Below are 19,142 nucleotides of genomic sequence, written 5' to 3'. Positions count from 1 at the left end.
AGAGAAAAGGTTCTCATAGAGGGCCGTTTGTCAGCTTCTCTGGCTCTACAGTGGTTTTCCCCCAATACTGCGCTCCCGACCTCAACTTCAAACTCTCCTTTCAACTGGAATTTTTTTAACTGACTCTAGCTGGCGGGGTGTGGCCTGGGTCCCCTTTCCCAACCGCCACGCCCAGCAGACACATTCACAGACCTGCTGATGCCCACGAAAGCACGTGGGTGATGAGAGCCACCTCCCCTCCCACCAGGAGGGGCAAGGCTGCGGGCGGAGGGCGACTGGGCGCCCAGAGCCGGGAGGGAGTGGGGAGCAGGCCGGCCTCCTCACCGCGGGAGCCCCACTCAGGGACGTGACCAGCGACACTCCCGTGGCTCACGCAACCACCAAAGGAAGGTGTGTCCTGCACCCACTTTCCCGCTGGCGGTCCACTGACGGGAAGCCCGCTCTGACACCATGGCCGGGGACCAAAGAGCCGGCAAGACGTCCAGGCCGCTTCCCGAAAAGGCAGTCCTTGATGTCATGCTGCCGGCCCAAATGAACCAACCAAATCAATCTGGGAGGAATGGATGAGGAATTTAAAAAAAATTCCAGAGCTCAAGAAGACAGCTAAGAGTGGGAGTTCACTACACTTTCAAGCAGCTATTTAGGCTTTCTTCCTTTCCCCCCAGCCCTCCAAACAGCATCTATTCTGCGCCTACTATTTGCCAACACCTCCTAATGGCAGTTCGTCTTTGGCTGCAAGAACTATCCCCACTATAAAGATGAGGAAACTGAGGGTCAGAGAGGTTCGGTAAATTAGTAAAGGTCACTAAGCAAGAAGGAGCAGAAAGCTAGTCTTAATGTAGATAAACGGATTCACACCATTCCCCCGTAAGTGTCCACCGCCCAGCTCAAAACACACGAGTGCTTCCCTGTGGTCAGCCGAAGTAAGAACCAACAAGTCAGCTTGGCATCCGAGGCCCTCTATGATGTAGTCCCAAACTCCTCCAACTGTGTCCTCCACGGGTACCCATTCCAGCTAAGCGAGACCCTCCACCGCCCCAAGAAGAGGCCCAGCCCGCTGTCCCAGAAGGCCTCCTCCGGGTCTTACCCAAAGGCCTCCAGCACCCCACTCATCGAGGAAGGGCGGGGGAGTAACCGGGCCCTGGCCGTGCCCCTCGGGAGTGCTCTCCCTGCCTCCCAAGGGTGTGGGTGGGAGCACAGACAAGGGGTCCTGGGCGTCACACACTCTCTCTCAGGAGAGACCATTCTTCACACACGGGAAAACCCTTCCCTCTCCAACCTAAAGAGCCACACTTCACCCAGAGGCAGGTTTACTTCCACAGAACTCTCTTCCTCTCTCTGCAGCTCCATCCACTGCCAACATACCAAAGCCCAGGGGGGACTTCACATGATTAAAATTTTAAAGCATTTAAGATGCTCAGAGGAAAGCCATCCTTGAAGTGCAAATCATCAACTTAGGGGGAAAGAGCGACATATGGGGGAGGGAAGGCTCTCTACCAATGTACATAAAATATAATTTCAAACAACATTATGCATAAAATGATTGACCACACACCCTGAACTTCAGTGCTGAGTCCTGAGCAGGGCAGCACCTGCCCCTGTTGAGTTTATTAAATCTGCAGCGTGAGGTGAGTGGGCTCTCTAAGTTTCGCCAAATGGAGAATAACCATCCTAAGGGGAGTAATTGAACAGGCAGGGCACACAGTGACAATCCCCGGCTGGGTGCTGAAGCAGCAGAAACTCTAGTCAGGCTGCCATCAGAAAAACAATCCCCCAAAGCCTAATACTGAAGCCTGGTACCCTGTGGAAAACATCAGGGTGAAGAGAAATTGGCTAAATATGGAATGAGAGCCTTGACTTGAACGGTATGAAACGAGAGAAGAAATATAAGTCCACTTACACCTAAAAAACTACAGCTAGTATTTAAATTCTGCCTTTACACGCATGCTACATTATCTTTTTTATGTCCATACTTTACAAGCTAGAAAATCTATATATTTCCTTTTATCACGAGGATGAACTAAATTTGAAGAGACTTTCTGGTCTCTGAATCCATGGAAACAACTCAGGAGGAAGAAAGACTATGCAGTTTTATACTCTAGATTAGGAAATTCAGGACAGCAGATTCTACTGACCCCTCCGGAGACAGTCTCAGGGCGGTTACTTTAATACCAGGGTCAACACTATGCTAACGAGTCTCCTCCAGTTTCAAAAGCTATTGCATGTACACACCTCTTCCCCAACTGACAAATCACCAATCCACGTATAATTGTTCATTTAGCACAGTTTTTTCTACGAGGTCTCTGTACCTTCCTACTGCCACCAGGCCACAAGGAGTTCTCGGATTTTTTTTTTTTTAACTAAGGATCAAATGGAAGACCCCTCAAGAACCGTCCACCAGCTGAAGCCCACCAGGGAGAAGCCAACCTCTCCAGATGCTAATGCCACCCTGTTGCTGTTTCCAATCACATGTGCTTATGAAAGCGGCAGACCAAGGAAAGGCAACACTAAGCATGGCTTATGTATTCGGTTTTCTTTCACATGAAAGGCAGGAAGCTCTTCCAGGTCTCACCAGCACACCAGGCTACGTGGACCTGTGAAGGCACAGTTTACTGGGAAGCAAAGCTTTTGAAATAATTCCAGTTTAACACGACCACGGTTTTCAAAGGGCTGCACTGCTTCCGCTGGGCGCACTGCTCTTTACCATTCAAGGATGAACGGAGACTTCATGCATGTGAACAACAGTTCCCTGGATTAAAATAGGGAAAAAAACAGGGCTAAGAGCACATGTCAACTCAGAAATAAGCTAGGCCAATTCTGCACATGGAAAGACTTTTCATTTCTGCCCCTCTAGATAAAGCAAGCCTACGAAATTTACCATGAATCTAACACCTTCAGCTAAGAATGAATGAAAGGAGGGAGGAAGGAAGGAAGGAAACCTCTGAAGCAGCTGAACCTCAGCGTTGACGTTTATGGTCTGACTTTAGAGCTCAAGTCTTTTCATCCAGTTACTCTGGCTTGTTCCAGGACACCATTCCCTGGTTCCTGCCCAACCCACGGTCCACCTCCATTAACTCAGAATTTCCTAGGTTTGCGGCGACACTATAGGTCGCAGCAGAGGGGTTACACCGTGTGGAGGCCGCTTTCAAAGTCTGGTTGCCACCAAACCCCACAAACACCGCTGGCGGCAAGTGCACAGCCCAGAGCCCCGCTCTCCCAGCGGGATCGCAGGGCCCCGGCGCCCTGGGCGCTCCATTCCCTCCCGAGGGCACCCGGCCGTCCAGAGCGGCTCACGCGGTGCCCACGGCCCATCCCCTCGGCCCCTGGAGCCCGCCGAGAACACACACGGTAGAGGGACCACCCCGCGAAACGGGGGCGTGGGGCTGGGACAGGCGGGCGCCGGGGACCGCGCGGGAGGGCCGGCCGAGTCGGGCGCGGGGGCCGGGAGGAGACGGTCGCGGGGTGTGGGTGGGTGGCCGGCCTCGTCCGGGGCGCAGGGGTGCGGGGGCCCTCCGCCTGCACCGCCGGAGAGGTCCGTTCCGTCGGGCGCGGGGCTGGCGGCGCCCCCGTCCCCAGAGATACCGGGCCGAGACCCAGAACTGCCCCCTCCCCGGGGCGCGGCGACAAGGGGGAGGGGACACTGCAGCGGCTAGTATCAAAGGGCTGAAAAGAAACTTGGACTCCTGTCTCCCCAGGTACGTGACACGTCGCAAAGGCGGCCGCCTCTCGCCCTCCCCCCCCCCACCCGCTTTTGTGCTTCCCAACATCCCCACCCCCAAACGTCCCACCGCAGGGGACGGGGATCCCGGCGGCCGGACGAAACTCAACTCAAATTACGTGGAGCAGAGAGCCGGGGCGGGGGGCGACAAGCGGCGTCGGCGGCCCCAGTCCCGGGGGCTGCGCCGGGTCGCCCTCTCCCGAACCAGGCGAGCGCAGAGGGGCCGGGGGCGCCCCCAGCCTCGGGGACACGGCCAGGAGGCCCGGAGCGGAGGTCCGGGCGGAGAAGGGCAGGAGGGACCATGAACCCCCCTCGGTGCCCCGCGGCGCGGCCGGGGCGCGTGGGCGCCGGGGGTTCCGGGGCCGGGCCGCGGGCGGGCGCCCCACTCACCTTCCTGCCGGCGCCGCCGCCCGCGCCCGCGGCCAGCGCGGAGCCGCCCCCCGAGTACATGTAGTAGGCGATGCCCAGCACCCACAGGAAGGCGAAGCAGAGCAGCATCCGCGAGCGCCGCCGCATCCTCCCGACTCGACCGCCGGCCGCGGCCGCTGCTCGCGAGTCTGCCTGGGGCCGCGGCGGGCGCGGGCCGGGGAGGAGCGGAGGAAGGGGAAGGGCGCGGCGGCTCCTCCTCCGGCGCGGCTGGCGGCGAGGGCGGTGCGCGCCCGGCGCCCGAGCTCCGCCCCGGCCGGGAGCGCCGCGCAGCGCCCGAGCAGGAAGCGGCGGCCGCGGAGGCGGCGAGGGGGTCAGGGAGCAAAGGGCGACCAATCGGCGGAGGCTGCGGGGGCCCGGCGCGGGCGGAGGAGGGGATTACCGCGTCTCCACGGCGGCGGCGCGGCGGCCCCGCGGGGAGGGCCTCCGCCTGCCACCGCCCCGCCCCGCCCCGCCCCGCCCCCCCGTGAGTGACAGGTGGCCGCCGGGCGCCCGCGGGGCGCGCGCACAAGTGCGCACACACACGGGCGCCCGCACCAGGCACCCGCGGTCGCCGCTGCAGCCCGGCCGGGAGCGCCACTTCCTTGGTCCTCGGTCTTTGGGACCACGCCAGCCCCCTGGCAGGCTCGCTCTTATTGGCCCACCGACCTGAGTTTTTTGGTGCAAATCCCCCTCCGGGACCCGACTTGGCTGCTGCTCGTGCAGTTTTCTTACTAATCTTGCAGCAGAACATCCCTGATCCCCAGGTGTCCATTTTATTTATTTATTTAGGCAGAGGTAGGTAGCCTGGAGGTAGAAACCAAGAGGTGATTTTTCAAGAGAGCATGTTTCCGGGGATGAACGGAGTGCTGAATAGCAGGGTCTTCTTTTTTGTTTTTAAGCAAACACGAAATGAGGAAGAAGGAAGGCACTATATTTTTTTTAATTTTTTTCTTTGTGACTGGTTGCTGTATTAAAAGAAGAAAGAAGAGGCAGCACACGAAACAGCTTTAAAGATGCAAGAAGACAGATCTGTCTTGTAACAGAATCTGTGTAACCTTGACGATGCCCTTGTAACAGCAAAGTTTCCAGTGTTCCTAGGAAAGAAAGAAATGTTACTTAGCGCTTGATATTTTAAAAGGGATTCCGGAAGCTGACCAGTCCAGAGGACAAAGGCAGCTGCCTGCATCTTAATCTCTACTCACATCCTCAATAAAACACAAACAAACAAACAAGCCTTCAGCTCTACTAGGAGAGCGAATGCCATGAACTGAACTTCAAATTACTTCTTAAGTAGAAGAAAGAAAATACCTCAAATTCCAACAGAGCTCCCCCCACTGTTGCCAAGGGCTTAAGTGAAACCCAGGCTTAAATCCTTCTATGAAGAGAAAGTCCAACACCAAGAACTAAATACTGAACACAGGTTGGGTACTTGACTGGAAAAGAGAAGAGGTTTGAAAGAGAATGGGACAGGAGGTGGCAGCCTTGAAGAAGCCTTGCTTCTGGGAAGAGTCAGATAAATAGAGAAAGGGCAATGCCCTTTGGAGGTCTTGTGGTGAAGGAAAAGAAGGAAGTAAAAGAAGGAAATTATAGATCCGCAGAAATAAAAGACAACCAGTCCCTCCCTCAGTGTGGTTATTAAAAACTGCACTTCAGTATACAGTGAGAAGAGGACATTCTTGAACTATGAACCCTGTGTCAAAATGTCTAGTAGCACTAAAACATCAAAATAGCTGCATATAAATCTACTGCAAAAAGAAAAAAAATACATTTCTTATGATGAGAAGATGAATCATAACATTTCACCTGATGGAAATCCCCCCATCAATAAAATGACAAAGCAGAGGAAAATTGTAAGACCTTATGTCAAACTCTCAAGCTGAACAAAGTATCATATATTTGGATACACACACACACACACACACACACACACACACACACACACACACACAGCTAGAATCAGGAATTCAAAACCTAAGAATATATTAGGCAAAAATTGGAAGAAATACAGCAGGAGTTGATAAGATTCAGGATAGAAATTGAAAATAAAGACAAAACTATCCCAGAAACAAAGAAGAATTACAAGACGCCCAAGGGAGAATATATCAAATACAAATATGTAAAAGGGGACACTGAAGAATGGCAAGAAAATATTCAAGAAATTGAAAATAAGATAAAGAAAGGAGTAAAAAACTTTCAGAGGTAAGTCGTTGAAATGAAAGCCAGGAAAGAAGAACCAAAATACATGTCACTGGAGTCTCTAAAGTAGAAACACCAAACAGTGAAGCAAAATTAATATTAACACCATCATCCCAGATGTAACATACAGCATGATGACGATAGTTACCACTGCTGTATGGTACTTTTGAAGGTTGTTAACAGAGTGCGTCCTAAGAGTTCTCTTCACCGGGAACAGAACATTTTTTCTTTCTTTCCTTTTTTTGTATCTAAATGAGATGATGAATATTAACTAAACACTGTGATACTCATTTCACAATATATGTTAGTCAAGTCATTATGCTGTGCACAGTGCTATATGTCAATCATATCAATAAAACTAGGGGGGAACTATAATCCCAGAAAATAATCCAGAAATAAGAGAAAATTAAATTATATGTTGAAAGTACCTTCCATGTACCTTGGAAAACTGAGTGGAATAATCAACTCCAAAACATATTTTAGTAAAACTATTAGATTTTAAAGGCAGAAAGATCAAATTACTTATAGAAATAAAAATATTTAGGCTGGCAACATACAGAGCAACGCAACAGTGGAGCAGTATTTACAAGACACTAAGGAAAGAAAGTACCAGCCAAGGATTTTTGTGTCCAGCCTTTAAGGATCAAAGCTATAGACAAACAGATGAGAACCGAGTACAAAAATTTAGACAGCATCCTATGCCTTTCCTGGAGAATGAGCTTCCCCCAAACAAGAGATAACTGAGGAAACCGCCAAATGACGGATGGGAAGACTAGTATATACACATACTTTCTAATCAAATAGAACAGGTGCAACTGAAAAAAAACTGAAGGAGAAGGGAGAGAGAAAAGGGGAAACATAATCATGTAACTGACTGTTAAATAGGTAATAGTTGCTAATCAAATGACACCATATAAAATGGACAGACCAGATGTTAAAGGGTTAAGAAAAAAGAAAAGAATTATTGTAAAAATATAAAAACTTAACCACTAAAGCAAAACATAAATATTCCAAAATATTGGAAACCCTGTTCCAAAACCCTAAAAGAAAAAAAATCTTAAATAGCAAAGAATACACACCAAACGGTGAAAGAAACACAATAAGTATACCATAATACATGCAGTAATTATAACAGAATATAACAGGACAGAGTGGAGACCAAACCATACCAGTATATGAATTTAAAAATGCACTTAATTTGCCTGTTAAAAGATTTTCAAATTTGGTCATAAAGGAAAACCCAACTCTAAAAGAGCAGAAGCTGTGATCCTGGTATCAAACAAAGTAGAACAGGCTAAAGAGCATCCGAGGTGAAGAAGGACGATTTATGGCCAAAGCTTCAACTCCATTGCGCATGGCAATGGGTCTGAAGGCACTGTAGTTTGTAAATCTGAAGTCAGAAGAAAGGCTAGATGTGACACGGGGAAGCGTAAGGACAAAGAAGCTGCAAGAATGAAGTAGACATCATGACAGCAACTAAAATCCATGAGGGCAAACTGGAACCTACCTCCAAGATCGATAATGCAAAAAACAAAACAAAACAAACGCCACAATGAGATATCTCCAGTAGTATGGCTATTCTTTTTTAAAAAGCAAAAACGAAAATGAAAAACCAGAATATAACAAATATTGAAAAGGATGTGGGCCTCGGTCCTCCTCCCACGCCCGCCAGAGCCTGTTCACGCTGATTGACCAGAGTCTGGGAATTTAACACTCCGAGCCTGTCTGGACGGCCCCGACCCCCAGTTTTCTGTCCTTTGAAAACACTAAGAATAATGTCCCTGCATCAATTTTTACTAGAGCCAATCACCTGTCATGCCTGGAACAGGGATCGTACCCATTGCCCTTAGCCCCAATAACCACGAAATCCACATCTATAAGAACGGGAGGCAGTGGGTGAAAGCTCATGAACTCAAGGAGCACAACGGACACATCACAGGTATTGACTGCGCTCCCAAGAGTGACCGTGTCATCACTTGCAGGGTTGACCGCAATGCCTACGTCTGGGGTCAGAAGGATGGTGTCTGGAAGCCGACCCTGGTGATTCTGAGAATTAACTGTGCAGCCACTTTTGTCAAGTGGTCCCCGCTCGAGAACAAATTTGCTGTGGGCAGCGGAGCACGACTCATTTCTGTTTGTTACTTCGAGTCCGAAAATGACGGGTGGGTAAGCTAGCACATTAAAAAACCCATTCGCTCCAGGGTCCTCAGCTTGGATTGGCATCCCAACAATGTCTTGCTGGCAGCAGGATCCTGTGATTTCAAATGCAGAGTGTTTTCTGCCTACATTAAAGAAGTGGATGAGGAGCCAGCCAGTATGCCCTGGGGCAGCAAGATGCCTTTTGGTCATCTGATGTCAGAGTTTGGTGGCAGTGGCGCTGGCGGCTGGGTGCGCAAGTTCAGCTTCTCCGCCAGCAGGAGCCGCCTGGCCTGGGTCAGCCACGACAGCACCGTGTCCGTTGCCGATGCCTCAAAAAGCATGCAGATCTCAACTCTGAAGACAGAGTTCCTACCCCTCCTGAGTGTGTCCTTCATCTCAGAGAACAGTGTCCTGGCTGCTGGCCATGACTGCTGCCCCATGCTCTTTAACTACAACGACCGCGGCTGCTTGACCTTTGTCTCCAAGCTAGACATCCCGAAACAGAGCATCCGGTGCAACATGTCGACCATGGAGCACTTCCGCAACATGGACAAGCGGGCCACGACCGAGGACCACAACCCGGCCCTGGAGACACTGCACCAGAACACTATCACTCAAGTGTCTATTTATGAGGTGGACAAGCAAGATTGTCGCAAATTTTGCACTACTGGCATCGATGGAGCCATGACCATTTGGGATTTCAAGACCTTAGAGTCTTCTATCCAGGGCCTTCAGATAATGTGCAGCTGAGCGAGCCTCCCAGATCCAGCATGAGTACAGACAGGCTGCTCCGGGCAGCTCTGCCATTCGCATGATGGGGAGGAGAACCAGCCGCCAGGAAACACTGAAGACACATATAGCGCAAACCTTGTTCTGTGTTTTGTTTGAGAATAATTGGTGAAAGTATCGGTTTTTTAAAAGCAGCAGTGATTTGGGTTTTATTTTTTGTTTTTTTTTGTTTTGCTATTTCATTCCATTCTTGACCAAAGCTTCTCTTTAAGTAGTTTATTATGGAAAATTGTCACACTAACTTAAAGGAAGGGGTGGGGGAAGTATGTAAATTGTATGCTAAAAAATTAAATAAAAATACTGAATGTGGAAAAAAAAAAAGAAGAAAAGGATGTGGAGCAATTGGAACCCTTGTGTGTTGCTGGTGGGAAGGCAAAATGGTACAGCTGCCGTGGAAAACATTTTGGCTGTCCCTTAATAACTTAAACCAAGAATTACCAGGTGATTAAGCAATTCCACTTCTGGGTACATACCTAAAAGAAGTGAGAGCAAGGGCTCGAACATGTGCTCCCATGTTCATGGCACCGTTATTCACAAGAGCCAGAACATGCAAGCAGGGCTTCCCTGGTGGCGCAGTGGTTGAGAGTCTGCCTGCCGATGCAGGGGACACGGGTTCATGCCCTGGTCCGGGAAGATCCCACATGCCGCGGAGCGGCTGGGCCCGTGAGCCACAACTACTGAGCCTGTGCGTCCGGAGCCTGTGCTCCGCAACAGGAGAGGCCACAGCAGTGAGAGGCCCGCGTACCGCAAAAAAAAAAAAAAAAAAAAAAAACCATGCAGGCAGCCCGGTGTCCATCAACAAATGAATGGATGAGTGAAATGTGACATACAATGGAATATTATTCAGCTTTAAAAAGAAAGGAAATTCCAAAAAAAATGGTTCTGATGAACCTAGGGGCAGGACAGGAATACAGACGCAGATGTAGAGAATGGACTTGAGGAGACGGGGAGGGGCAGGGGTAAGCTGGGACAAAGTGAGAGAGTGGCATGGACATATATACACTACCAAACGTAAAATAGCTAGCTAGTGGGAATCAGCCATATAGCACAGGCAGATCAGCTCGGTGCTTTGTGACCACCTTGAGGGGTGGGATCAGGAGGGAAGGAGGGAGACGCAACAGGGAGGGGATATGGGGATATATGTATATGTAGAGCTGATTCACTTTGTTATACAGCAGAAACTAACAAACCATAGTAAAGCAATTCTACTCCAATAAAGATGTTTAAAAAAAAAAAAGTAATGCATGCCATTAGAAGAGCTCAATGGCCACACACCCCTTTAGAAGACAAGTTGCCTTTGTTAAAATGCTCTGATTTTTTATCAACAGCTTCATTGAGATATAATTGATTCATTTTAAGTGTAAGTTTCAGTGATTTTTATTACATTAACAGGATTGTGCAAACATCACCAAAATCTGTTTTTAAGCATTTCTAACATTCCAAAAAAGAAATCTTGTACCCACTTACATTGACTCCCTCCTCCTGCCCCTAGCCCTACATGAGAGACCTACTTTCTGTCTTTACAGGTTTTATGATCAATTCTTCATGAATAATTTGTGACTGGAGCTATGTTTTCAGTTAAATACAAGTTTGGATTCTGTTGTTCAAAGTTTTATAATTAAATAATTTTTAATGTCTAAAAAAAAAAAAGAAAAGATAGGAAAATCTGACGTAAGTTATAACATGATACTAAGTGAAATAAGCCAGGCACCAAAGAACAAAAACTATGAGCCCACTTCCATGAAGTCCCTAGAGGAGTCAAATTCACAGAGACAGAAAGTAGAAGGGTGGTTGCCAGGGACGGGGAGGGAGGAAGGGGGAGTGATTGTTTAATTGGTACAGAGTTCCAGTTTGGGGAGATGACAAAGTTCTGGAGATAGACTCTGGTGCAGAACTACGTGAGTATGCTTAATGTCCCTGAAATGTACGCTTAAAAATGATTCAGGGACTTCCCTGGTGGCGCAGTGGTTAAGAATCTGCCTGCCAATGCAGGGGACATGGGTTCGAGCCCTGGTCCGGGAAGATCCCACATGCCACGGAGCATCTAAGCCCGTGCACCACCACTACTGAGCCTGTGCTCTAGAGCCCGCGAGCCACAACTACTGAGCCCACGTGCCACAACTACTGAAGCCCACGTGCCTAGAGCCCGTGCTCTGCAATAAGAGAAGCCACCACAATGAGAAGCCCATGCACCGCGACGAAGAGTAGTCCCGGCTCGCTGCAACTAGATAAAGCCCGTGCACATCAACAAAGACCAAGGCAGCCAAAAATAAATTTATTTTTAAAACATGATTCAAATGGTAAATTTTATGTTATGTATATTTTACCACAATAAAAAGACATGACAAATTGGAAGAAATTGTTTCCACACCTATCATAGATAAAGGGGTAAGGTGATATCACTAATATATAAAGAAGTTAAACATTGGGATGGGCAAAACACATAAACAGACAATTCACAGTAAAGATCTTATGAGTTCATAAATATGTGAAAAGATGTTAAACTTTACTCATAAAAGAGTTGCAAATTAAAACTACAGAGATACTGGTTATACCCCCAACAAACTGGCAAAAATTTGAGAGCTTGACCAGATACCGTATTGGCAGAGGTATAAAAAAGACTAAGGAAGACTTTTGTGAACAGATATGGAGTGATTTCCAGGATATATTATTAAATATGAAATGAAATATTAAATGCAAAGTGCAATAGCTTATATAGTGCATGCTACTTTTTGTGTAAGAAAGAAGGGAAAATAAGAAAACATACAAATATATGTTTATTTGGGCAACACACACACCAATGATAAACCAGAAAACCATGAAATGAGTTACCTCTAAGGAGTGGTAGGGAGAGGCAGAAGGGACAGGAGGACTGACACCTGTCACCTTTCTTCTAGGCTTGACTTCTGGAAACATGTTAATGTCCTACATATTCAAAAGTAAAGTAAACACGGCAAAACTATGGGGGGAATGCTAAAAGCTGAATCCAAACAGAAATGCCTGAACCCAACTATATTGCAAATGTATAACATAACTGGATTGAAAGGGGATAAAGGGATTAATAGGAATAACTTTTAAGTAAGGTACTTGGGCTATATACCCTCGGACACGCAGGCTCAGCGGCCATGGCTCACGGGCCCAGCCGCTCCGCAGCATGTGGGATCTTCCCGGACCGGGGCACGAACCCGTGTCCCCCGCATCGGCAGGCGGACTCTCAACCACTGCGCCACCAGGGAAGCCCTATAAACAATTTTTGAACTCTTCTTTATGGCTTTTTTCATAGTGTTATGGTTGTCTCAATTAAACTATTTTATGCATATTGTGCAACTGAGCAAATCAGAAAATGCCCTGTTTCAGAGATCTAGGGTTTTCATCATGGAAGAAGGGAGATACAGTATGGAATGAGAGAAGGCAAGGAAAATTCCTTTGGAGTAGATTTGGAATCAGAACAGTATGAACTCATTGTTTTATATACACATATACATATACACACATATCTATGCTCATCTAAGTGTCCACATGTAAACAAATATTTCTACATATACCATATGCACGTATGTACATATTTCCTAGATCTGCCCCATGAAAGAGCCCAGAGCAATGATACACTGGTAGCAATGGGCACACCTGGCAAAGCAGATCTTGGTTGCTAAATACCAATCTCCACTATAAGAAGGTTTCCTTGGAGCAGCGTTTGATCCATGACTGGAGCCTAGAAGGTAATAGAGAAGCCTAGAACATCTTGTAATAGAAAGTAAGGAAGAGTTTAAAAAAGGTAGATGGGCTTCCCTGGTGGTGCAGTGGTTAAGAATCTGCCTGCCAATGCAGGGGACACAGGTTCGATCCCTGGTCCGGGAAGATCCCACATGCTGCGGAGCAACTAAGCCCATGCGTCACAAATACTGAGCCTGCGCTCTAGAGCCCACGAGCCACAACTACTGAGCCCACGAGCCACAACTACTGAAGGCCACGCGCCTAGAGCCCGTGCTCCACAACAAGAGAAGCCACTGCAATGAGAAGCCCGCGCACCGCGAAGAAGAGTAGCCCCCGCTTGCCACAACTAGAGAAAGCCCGCATGCAGCCAAAAAGAAAGGGGGAGGGGCGGGTTAAAAGGTCACAGGAGCCAGCTTGAAGGGCACCCATCGGCTAAATCTAGGACATATATGTGTCACAATAAATATTGAATAAAACAGAAATCTATGAGTACCTGCTGATAATTAATAGAGAAATAAATGGAGGAGATGGGAGGGCTCTTTCTCTCAGTAGAATGCCAACTGATAAAGGTGAAGGCAAGGTGAAGATGAAAATCACTGTTTTGCAACCGTCATAGTAATGATTGGAGAAGACTCATCAATAGATTCTAAAGTGTGTGTGTGTGGTGGGGGCAGGGCTTGCAGGGGAGGAACGGGGGAGTTTGATGAGAGAGAGGATATTTACAAGGTCTGCAAATGTCTTTCATCAGAATACTTATTAGTTACAGAGGGAAACCAGTAACTGTACAGTGGAGAGACTGGGCAGCACCCTGGCCAGGTGATCAAATGACTGACTCGTGAGGGTCAGGTGGACATCCTGTGTCTGCAGAAATACCCTGAGAAGGACACGACACACCATTTTGGTATTCTGGCCAAGGATACATAACTTGAATCTCATAGCGAATAAATACTGTAAAAAAAAAATTGAAGAACAGTCTGTAAAATAATTGGCTTGTGTTCTTCAGAAATGTCACTATGATGCAGGACAAAGAAAGGGTGAGGAGCTGGTCCAGACTAGTGGACCTGAGGAGACGGGATAACTACATGAGTACGTGATCCCCTACAAGTGGCTGAAAACGTGACCAGGACAATTTACAAAAGTGGATGAGAGATGCAGAATAGGTGATAGCATAGCTCAATGCTATAGCACATGCCAGCTTACGTAGAGGTTTACGTATTCTGGTTGTGATAGCTGTAACAGGATTACATAGGAGACTTGTTCTTAGGAAGTAGGAACTGAAGTATCAAAGGTTAAAGTGACATGATAAACACAAGTCACCCTCAGGAAAAATATAGACAGAGGATAATAAAACAGCTATGGCAAAATTTTTAAAGGCGATAAGTCTGGGTAAAGAAAGTATAGGAATTATTTTGGCAAATTTCCTGCAAGTCTGATTTATTTTCTTTAAAAAGTGATTTAACTGACAGTGTGGTTGAGCCTGATGATTCGTTGCATTTTACAAATTAGGAACGATGCAGAACCCTGAAATCATCTGGGTAAAGCTACCCAACTCAGGCCTCTAAACGTCACTGCATCTTGGTTCCCTAGGCAGCTCGCACACATAGAACTTTCCGTTTCTTTTGCCTGTTTACCTTCCCGACACACCTCCACACACACCTGCTCGTGCACAGGTCCTGTGTTTTCCTCGGTGACGGGCCGAGTGCAAACTCTCCTTAAGTGCTGCCTTGTCCTTTGCTCAGCCTGGGCGGCTCTGTGGCTGTCATTCTTCCGGGTCATCTTTTTCTGCTGGAAGCCCTCGGGCATTTTTCTTGAGCGTATGGTACAGCAGGAACAGCGCCTCCTCGGAGCAACACGTCAGTGCGGCAGAGGTACTTCTGCAGCCGTTCATCGTCCCAGTTGCCATTGGTAGAGATGTCAGGAGCCCTGTAAAATTTGCTGGTATATTGTGTCTTTTCACGACAAGAACCTTTTTTGTAATCTGATTGTTCAATTTTCCTTCTTCTAAAATATTTTAATAGGAGGAAAATAAGGAGAGAAATTAGGAGAGAAAAGAAAAACAAAATTATAACTGCTTAAATAGGACTAAAATATTATACACTGAAACTGGATAATCAGAACTCTTTCCCCCGCAAAATCTGAAGTGTGTTTATACAGAGGCTATTGTAAAAAGAAGATACGAAAGAGTGCTGCCTGGGTCCTACCATGAGCTGGCTTTAATGCGAGGGGACACTTTAAAGTACAACAGTCCCATCCACGGCGAGTCGAGGGCTGCTTTCCCTCCCATACCCGGTGGATACATATACTGACCACCTGCTATAATCTTCCCAGAAATTTCCTGACTTGAATTGAGACTGAGAAATAACTCATCGACGTCATTTAGGTTAAAGAATTCAATTACCCTGAAAATGTAAACACTAACGACGTGCTTACTACACGCCAGGCGTTGTTGCAAGTGCTGTTCGTGCATTACTTTCCGTGATTATTATTAATCTTCACAACAGCCTGATGAAGTAAACACTATTATTATTCCAGTTTTATCATGCGGCCCAGCGCTGTTGTGTTACCTGCCCAAGCCAGCTCAGAGAGCAGGAGAGTCTCTGGGGAAATTGAGGACCTTTTGGGTTTGGATATGGGCGCTGGTTACCGGATGTGCTGAGTTTGTGAAAAAGTCCAATGGACTGGACACCTATGACAGATGCACTTGCTATATGCAAGTTATGCTTCAGTAACATAATCAGAAAGGATGAGGAGTCACTGCCTCCCTTTCCGTCTCTGCAAAGTGCCAGTGAAACTCAGCCCCGCTCATCAGCCTCCGTCCAGAACCCCGGCAGCACCGCGGGCCCCGCCACCACCTCCCGTCCTCCCCAGCCATCACAACCCACCCTCTTGGGAACAGAGCATCCCGGAAGCGTCCACACGGCCTCCTCGTCCCACGTTAGGGGAACGTCAAGCCATGGGGAGGCTGCTCTTCATTCTGGATCGTTCTGCTGGGGGTCACCCCAGCCTTTCCTGGTCCAGACTAGAGCTGGGGAGTCAGCACAACGGCCCCTTTCGTTCCAGATGGCTCTTCCCCCACTGAGTGCCTGGGACAAGGAGAACGGCGCCACGACAGCCCTGTCGTCAGCCCAGGGTGTTCTTCTCGCCCGCCTCCTGCCCACGTGAACCCTCTCACCCAGGGCTCCCAGGAAACCCGTCCCGGGGGTGGCGGGGCCACCAGCGCTCCCTGCAGCGCCGTCTCTGCCAGAGCGTGTGCAGGGCGGGCTGCCCGTGGCTAGAGTGAGCCCGACGGCTGCCGAGGAGGCAACGCGGGCCTTGCCCTGTCCACACTCCACAGAGATGATGGGTTGTTGTACGCTCTCTTATTGCACATCCTGGGCGGCGGCTTGGGGGAGAGCCTTCTGATGACCTGCAGCTATACTCCCCCAACCTCAGAAGTGCTCTTCCCCTCCTCCCCTCCAGCCCACGGTTGCTGCCCTCCTTTACGATGGGCTTCTTCCCAGCAGGGCTCTCGGTTGCTGGGGTACCTGAACCCTTGGCACATTTGCCCTAGCGGTCCCCTGCATAGACCTGGGGTCTGGGTGAATAGACCTCCAACTCGACTGGACTCCTACTGCATCTTTCATAAAGTGCTTTCACAGGCACATCTCACTGAATCCTCCTGAGGTATTACTCTGCTCATCTTGGAGGACCCCCTGAGGCTCAGAGACTTCAGGTAAGTTTTCCAAATCGTCCATGCAACTAGGACCTAGCAGGGCCAAGTGCAGACCCAGGTCGTTCACTCTAAGCTCACAGCAACGCCCCCCTCCCTGTTTCAGCTGCAGAGTCCCAAGACTGGAACGTGTGCATGGTGTGCTGGGAAAGTCTCTCATTTATTTATAGTTTATACACCACTCACATCCGAAGATAATTGGAATCATCTTACAAAACCCACAAACACATACACGTAAGATGGAGAGAGAAGTGTTGTGTGGGCAGACCGTGTCATGGGGCTTTTCCATCCCCCCTCTCCCCCCGCCAGATTTCTAATCCTGGAGAGCTTTGTAAAAATAAGATGTCCTGAGATTCCCACCCCACACCTACCGAATCAGAATTGGCAAGAGGGGAGCTGGCTCGTTTACAGTGTTTAAATTCTGCAAGGCAAGTAGGTAAAGGACACTCCTAACAGATTGAAGAGAGAGCGAGGTCATACACTTACAGCTGTAAGGCTCAGAGCCTGCAACAGCCATGTGGGATCCAGGCAGCCCTCAGTGGCCCAAAACAGCACTCCAGCTCGTACTTGAGGATGGACGTGGCCTGTTCCAGAAACAATACATCCTTTGGGCTTGACTAACCCGTTATCTTCCCAGAACCAGAGACTGCAATGAACTATAGGTCTTTCCCACCCCTGTGAAATCTGGTGAATTTGTAGGGAACAGTGAGTAGCATTCGATTTTGGAAAACAAAGTCATTGTGTAATCAAAAGGCAAACATCTCCAATTGAAGAATAAATGAAGGGATATTAGATTATGTTTTGAGATGGTTATTACTTTTTAGCTCTGATAATGCCGTAGTTATGTAGACAAATGTTCTAATTCTTAGCAGATGCAGGCTGAAGTACTTAAGGGGTGAAGTGTCATGATGTCTGCACCTTTCTTCCTTTTTTTAAAATAAATTTATTTATGCAACTGACTTTCAAATGACCCAGCAAAGAAGTATTTATAGACAGTTATAAATATATAGAGAGAAAACAAATATGGAAACATGTTCATTGTTGAATCCAAGTGGAGAGCATGATGGGGTTACTATCCTATTCTCTCAACGTTGTTTATTTAAAAATGTTCAAACTGAAAAATCGGGAGAAAAAATGAATAAAGGAAAAATAAGGGAAATCTGAAGAATAATTGCAGTGAAAATAATCACAATTTTTCCTTAAAAAAAAGAAAAAAGAAAAAAACTCAGACGTTGTGGCCAGACAGAAACATCCGTCTGTCAGTCAATCAGTTACTCAACACTTGTTTACCACAGGTCTGTGCTGGGTTCAGAACTTCTCTAAAGAGTGAAAGGGAACCAGAAATGTACACTATGGGGTTCCTGTTCTCGAGCTGCTAAGGATTAAACTCAGCTCCACAGAATTTTTTTGCTTTGGATCTAATTCCTTCGGAGGTTCACAAAAAGCACCTAAATTATCCATACCTCTGTTAGCAAAGATGTTTCATCCCCAGGAAGAATGTCTTTTTAGAAACTTCTTAACCAGGAAGAGAAATAATCCAGGATGTTTCAGAATGTCAGAAAAGAGAGGTTATACTAAGCTAATTCTCGAATCAGACCCCAAGTGAGGCCAAAGGTGCTGGACACGCGCCGTGGTGTGTCTAGATGTCCCAGGAAGGAGGTGAGGGCAGAGCTGGGTCAATGTTAAGGATGAAGGAACAGAAGAAAGGTTTGACTTCCGTAGGGGTGAGGGACGGGGGAGTCCTGGAGAGAAGGGGGCCGGAGGGAGAGACCTAACGAGCCTGCAGGCTGGTGATTCGGCTGGTGGCGGGTACGCGGCCACAGCTGGTCCTGCTCCGAAGACCGGGCAGCGAGCAGGGCAGGTGGCCGTGAGGCAGTGTCTGGGAATCAGCTCACCCCCGGCCCGGTCAGGCCAGCTACAGGATCAGGTGAACAGGCCTAGGGGTCATTTCTGGGGGGTATTTTTGCTTAAAAAGGTACAGGAAGGGAGAACATTTCTCCCCCGTGAAGATAATTCCTGAGCATTTCATTGAGTAATGGGGGGTAAAGGGTTCAAAGTATAAACTCCCACTGAGCTGAGTCACCCATTCTGCAAAGACTTTTTTGACTATGCCCTTTTTGCCAAGCTCTATTCTAGATTACTGGGAACATGGATGAAGAACACAGAGAAAAATCTCTGCCTTCAGAAAAATCTCATACCTTCTAGTGTAGTGTGTACAAGGCAGAGGAAATGGGTTTCAATTCATCACCAGACAGAAAGGGCAGCCCCCCGCCCCAGGTCCCCTCTGCTCCAGACTGGGCTGTGGAGTGGGGAGGTGAAGGTGGGTTCCGGAGATCAGCCCGAGAGGCCTGAAGAGGGCGCTGCTGAAGCTGCAGATGAGAACGGACAGGCTCCAGGCATCCAGGGTGAACCTCCAGGCTCCCACACCGCCTTAGCAGGCCCTGCTGACTCCAGGACGGGTAGAGACAA

The 19,142-nt window shown here is 48.2% G+C and overlaps 2 protein-coding genes across 2 annotated transcripts in view; one reads left to right on the top strand and one right to left on the bottom strand.

Moving 5' to 3' along the window:
* GALNT2 (polypeptide N-acetylgalactosaminyltransferase 2) overlaps positions 1 to 4,376 on the bottom strand; it is a 184,142-nt gene extending 179,766 nt beyond the window's left edge. The window contains exon 1 of the mRNA XM_024117061.3: positions 4,109 to 4,376. Within this exon, the coding sequence (XP_023972829.1) occupies positions 4,109 to 4,234 (126 nt within the window). The 5' untranslated portion in view covers positions 4,235 to 4,376. The remainder of the gene's footprint in view (positions 1 to 4,108) is intronic.
* A 3,680-nt stretch (positions 4,377 to 8,056) lies between these two features.
* On the top strand, positions 8,057 to 9,252 carry LOC102986342 (actin-related protein 2/3 complex subunit 1A-like). The gene is given in 1 exon segment (XM_055081201.1): positions 8,057 to 9,252. A coding segment is annotated over 1 exon segment (1,074 nt). The 5' UTR covers positions 8,057 to 8,137; the 3' UTR covers positions 9,212 to 9,252.
* Positions 9,253 to 19,142: the final 9,890 nt, after the last annotated feature.

The sequence above is a fragment of the Physeter macrocephalus genome, chromosome 20 (genome assembly GCF_002837175.3).
Source record: "Physeter macrocephalus isolate SW-GA chromosome 20, ASM283717v5, whole genome shotgun sequence".
NCBI lineage: Eukaryota > Metazoa > Chordata > Mammalia > Artiodactyla > Physeteridae > Physeter > Physeter macrocephalus.
This window is presented reverse-complemented; position numbering and strand designations above follow the sequence as displayed.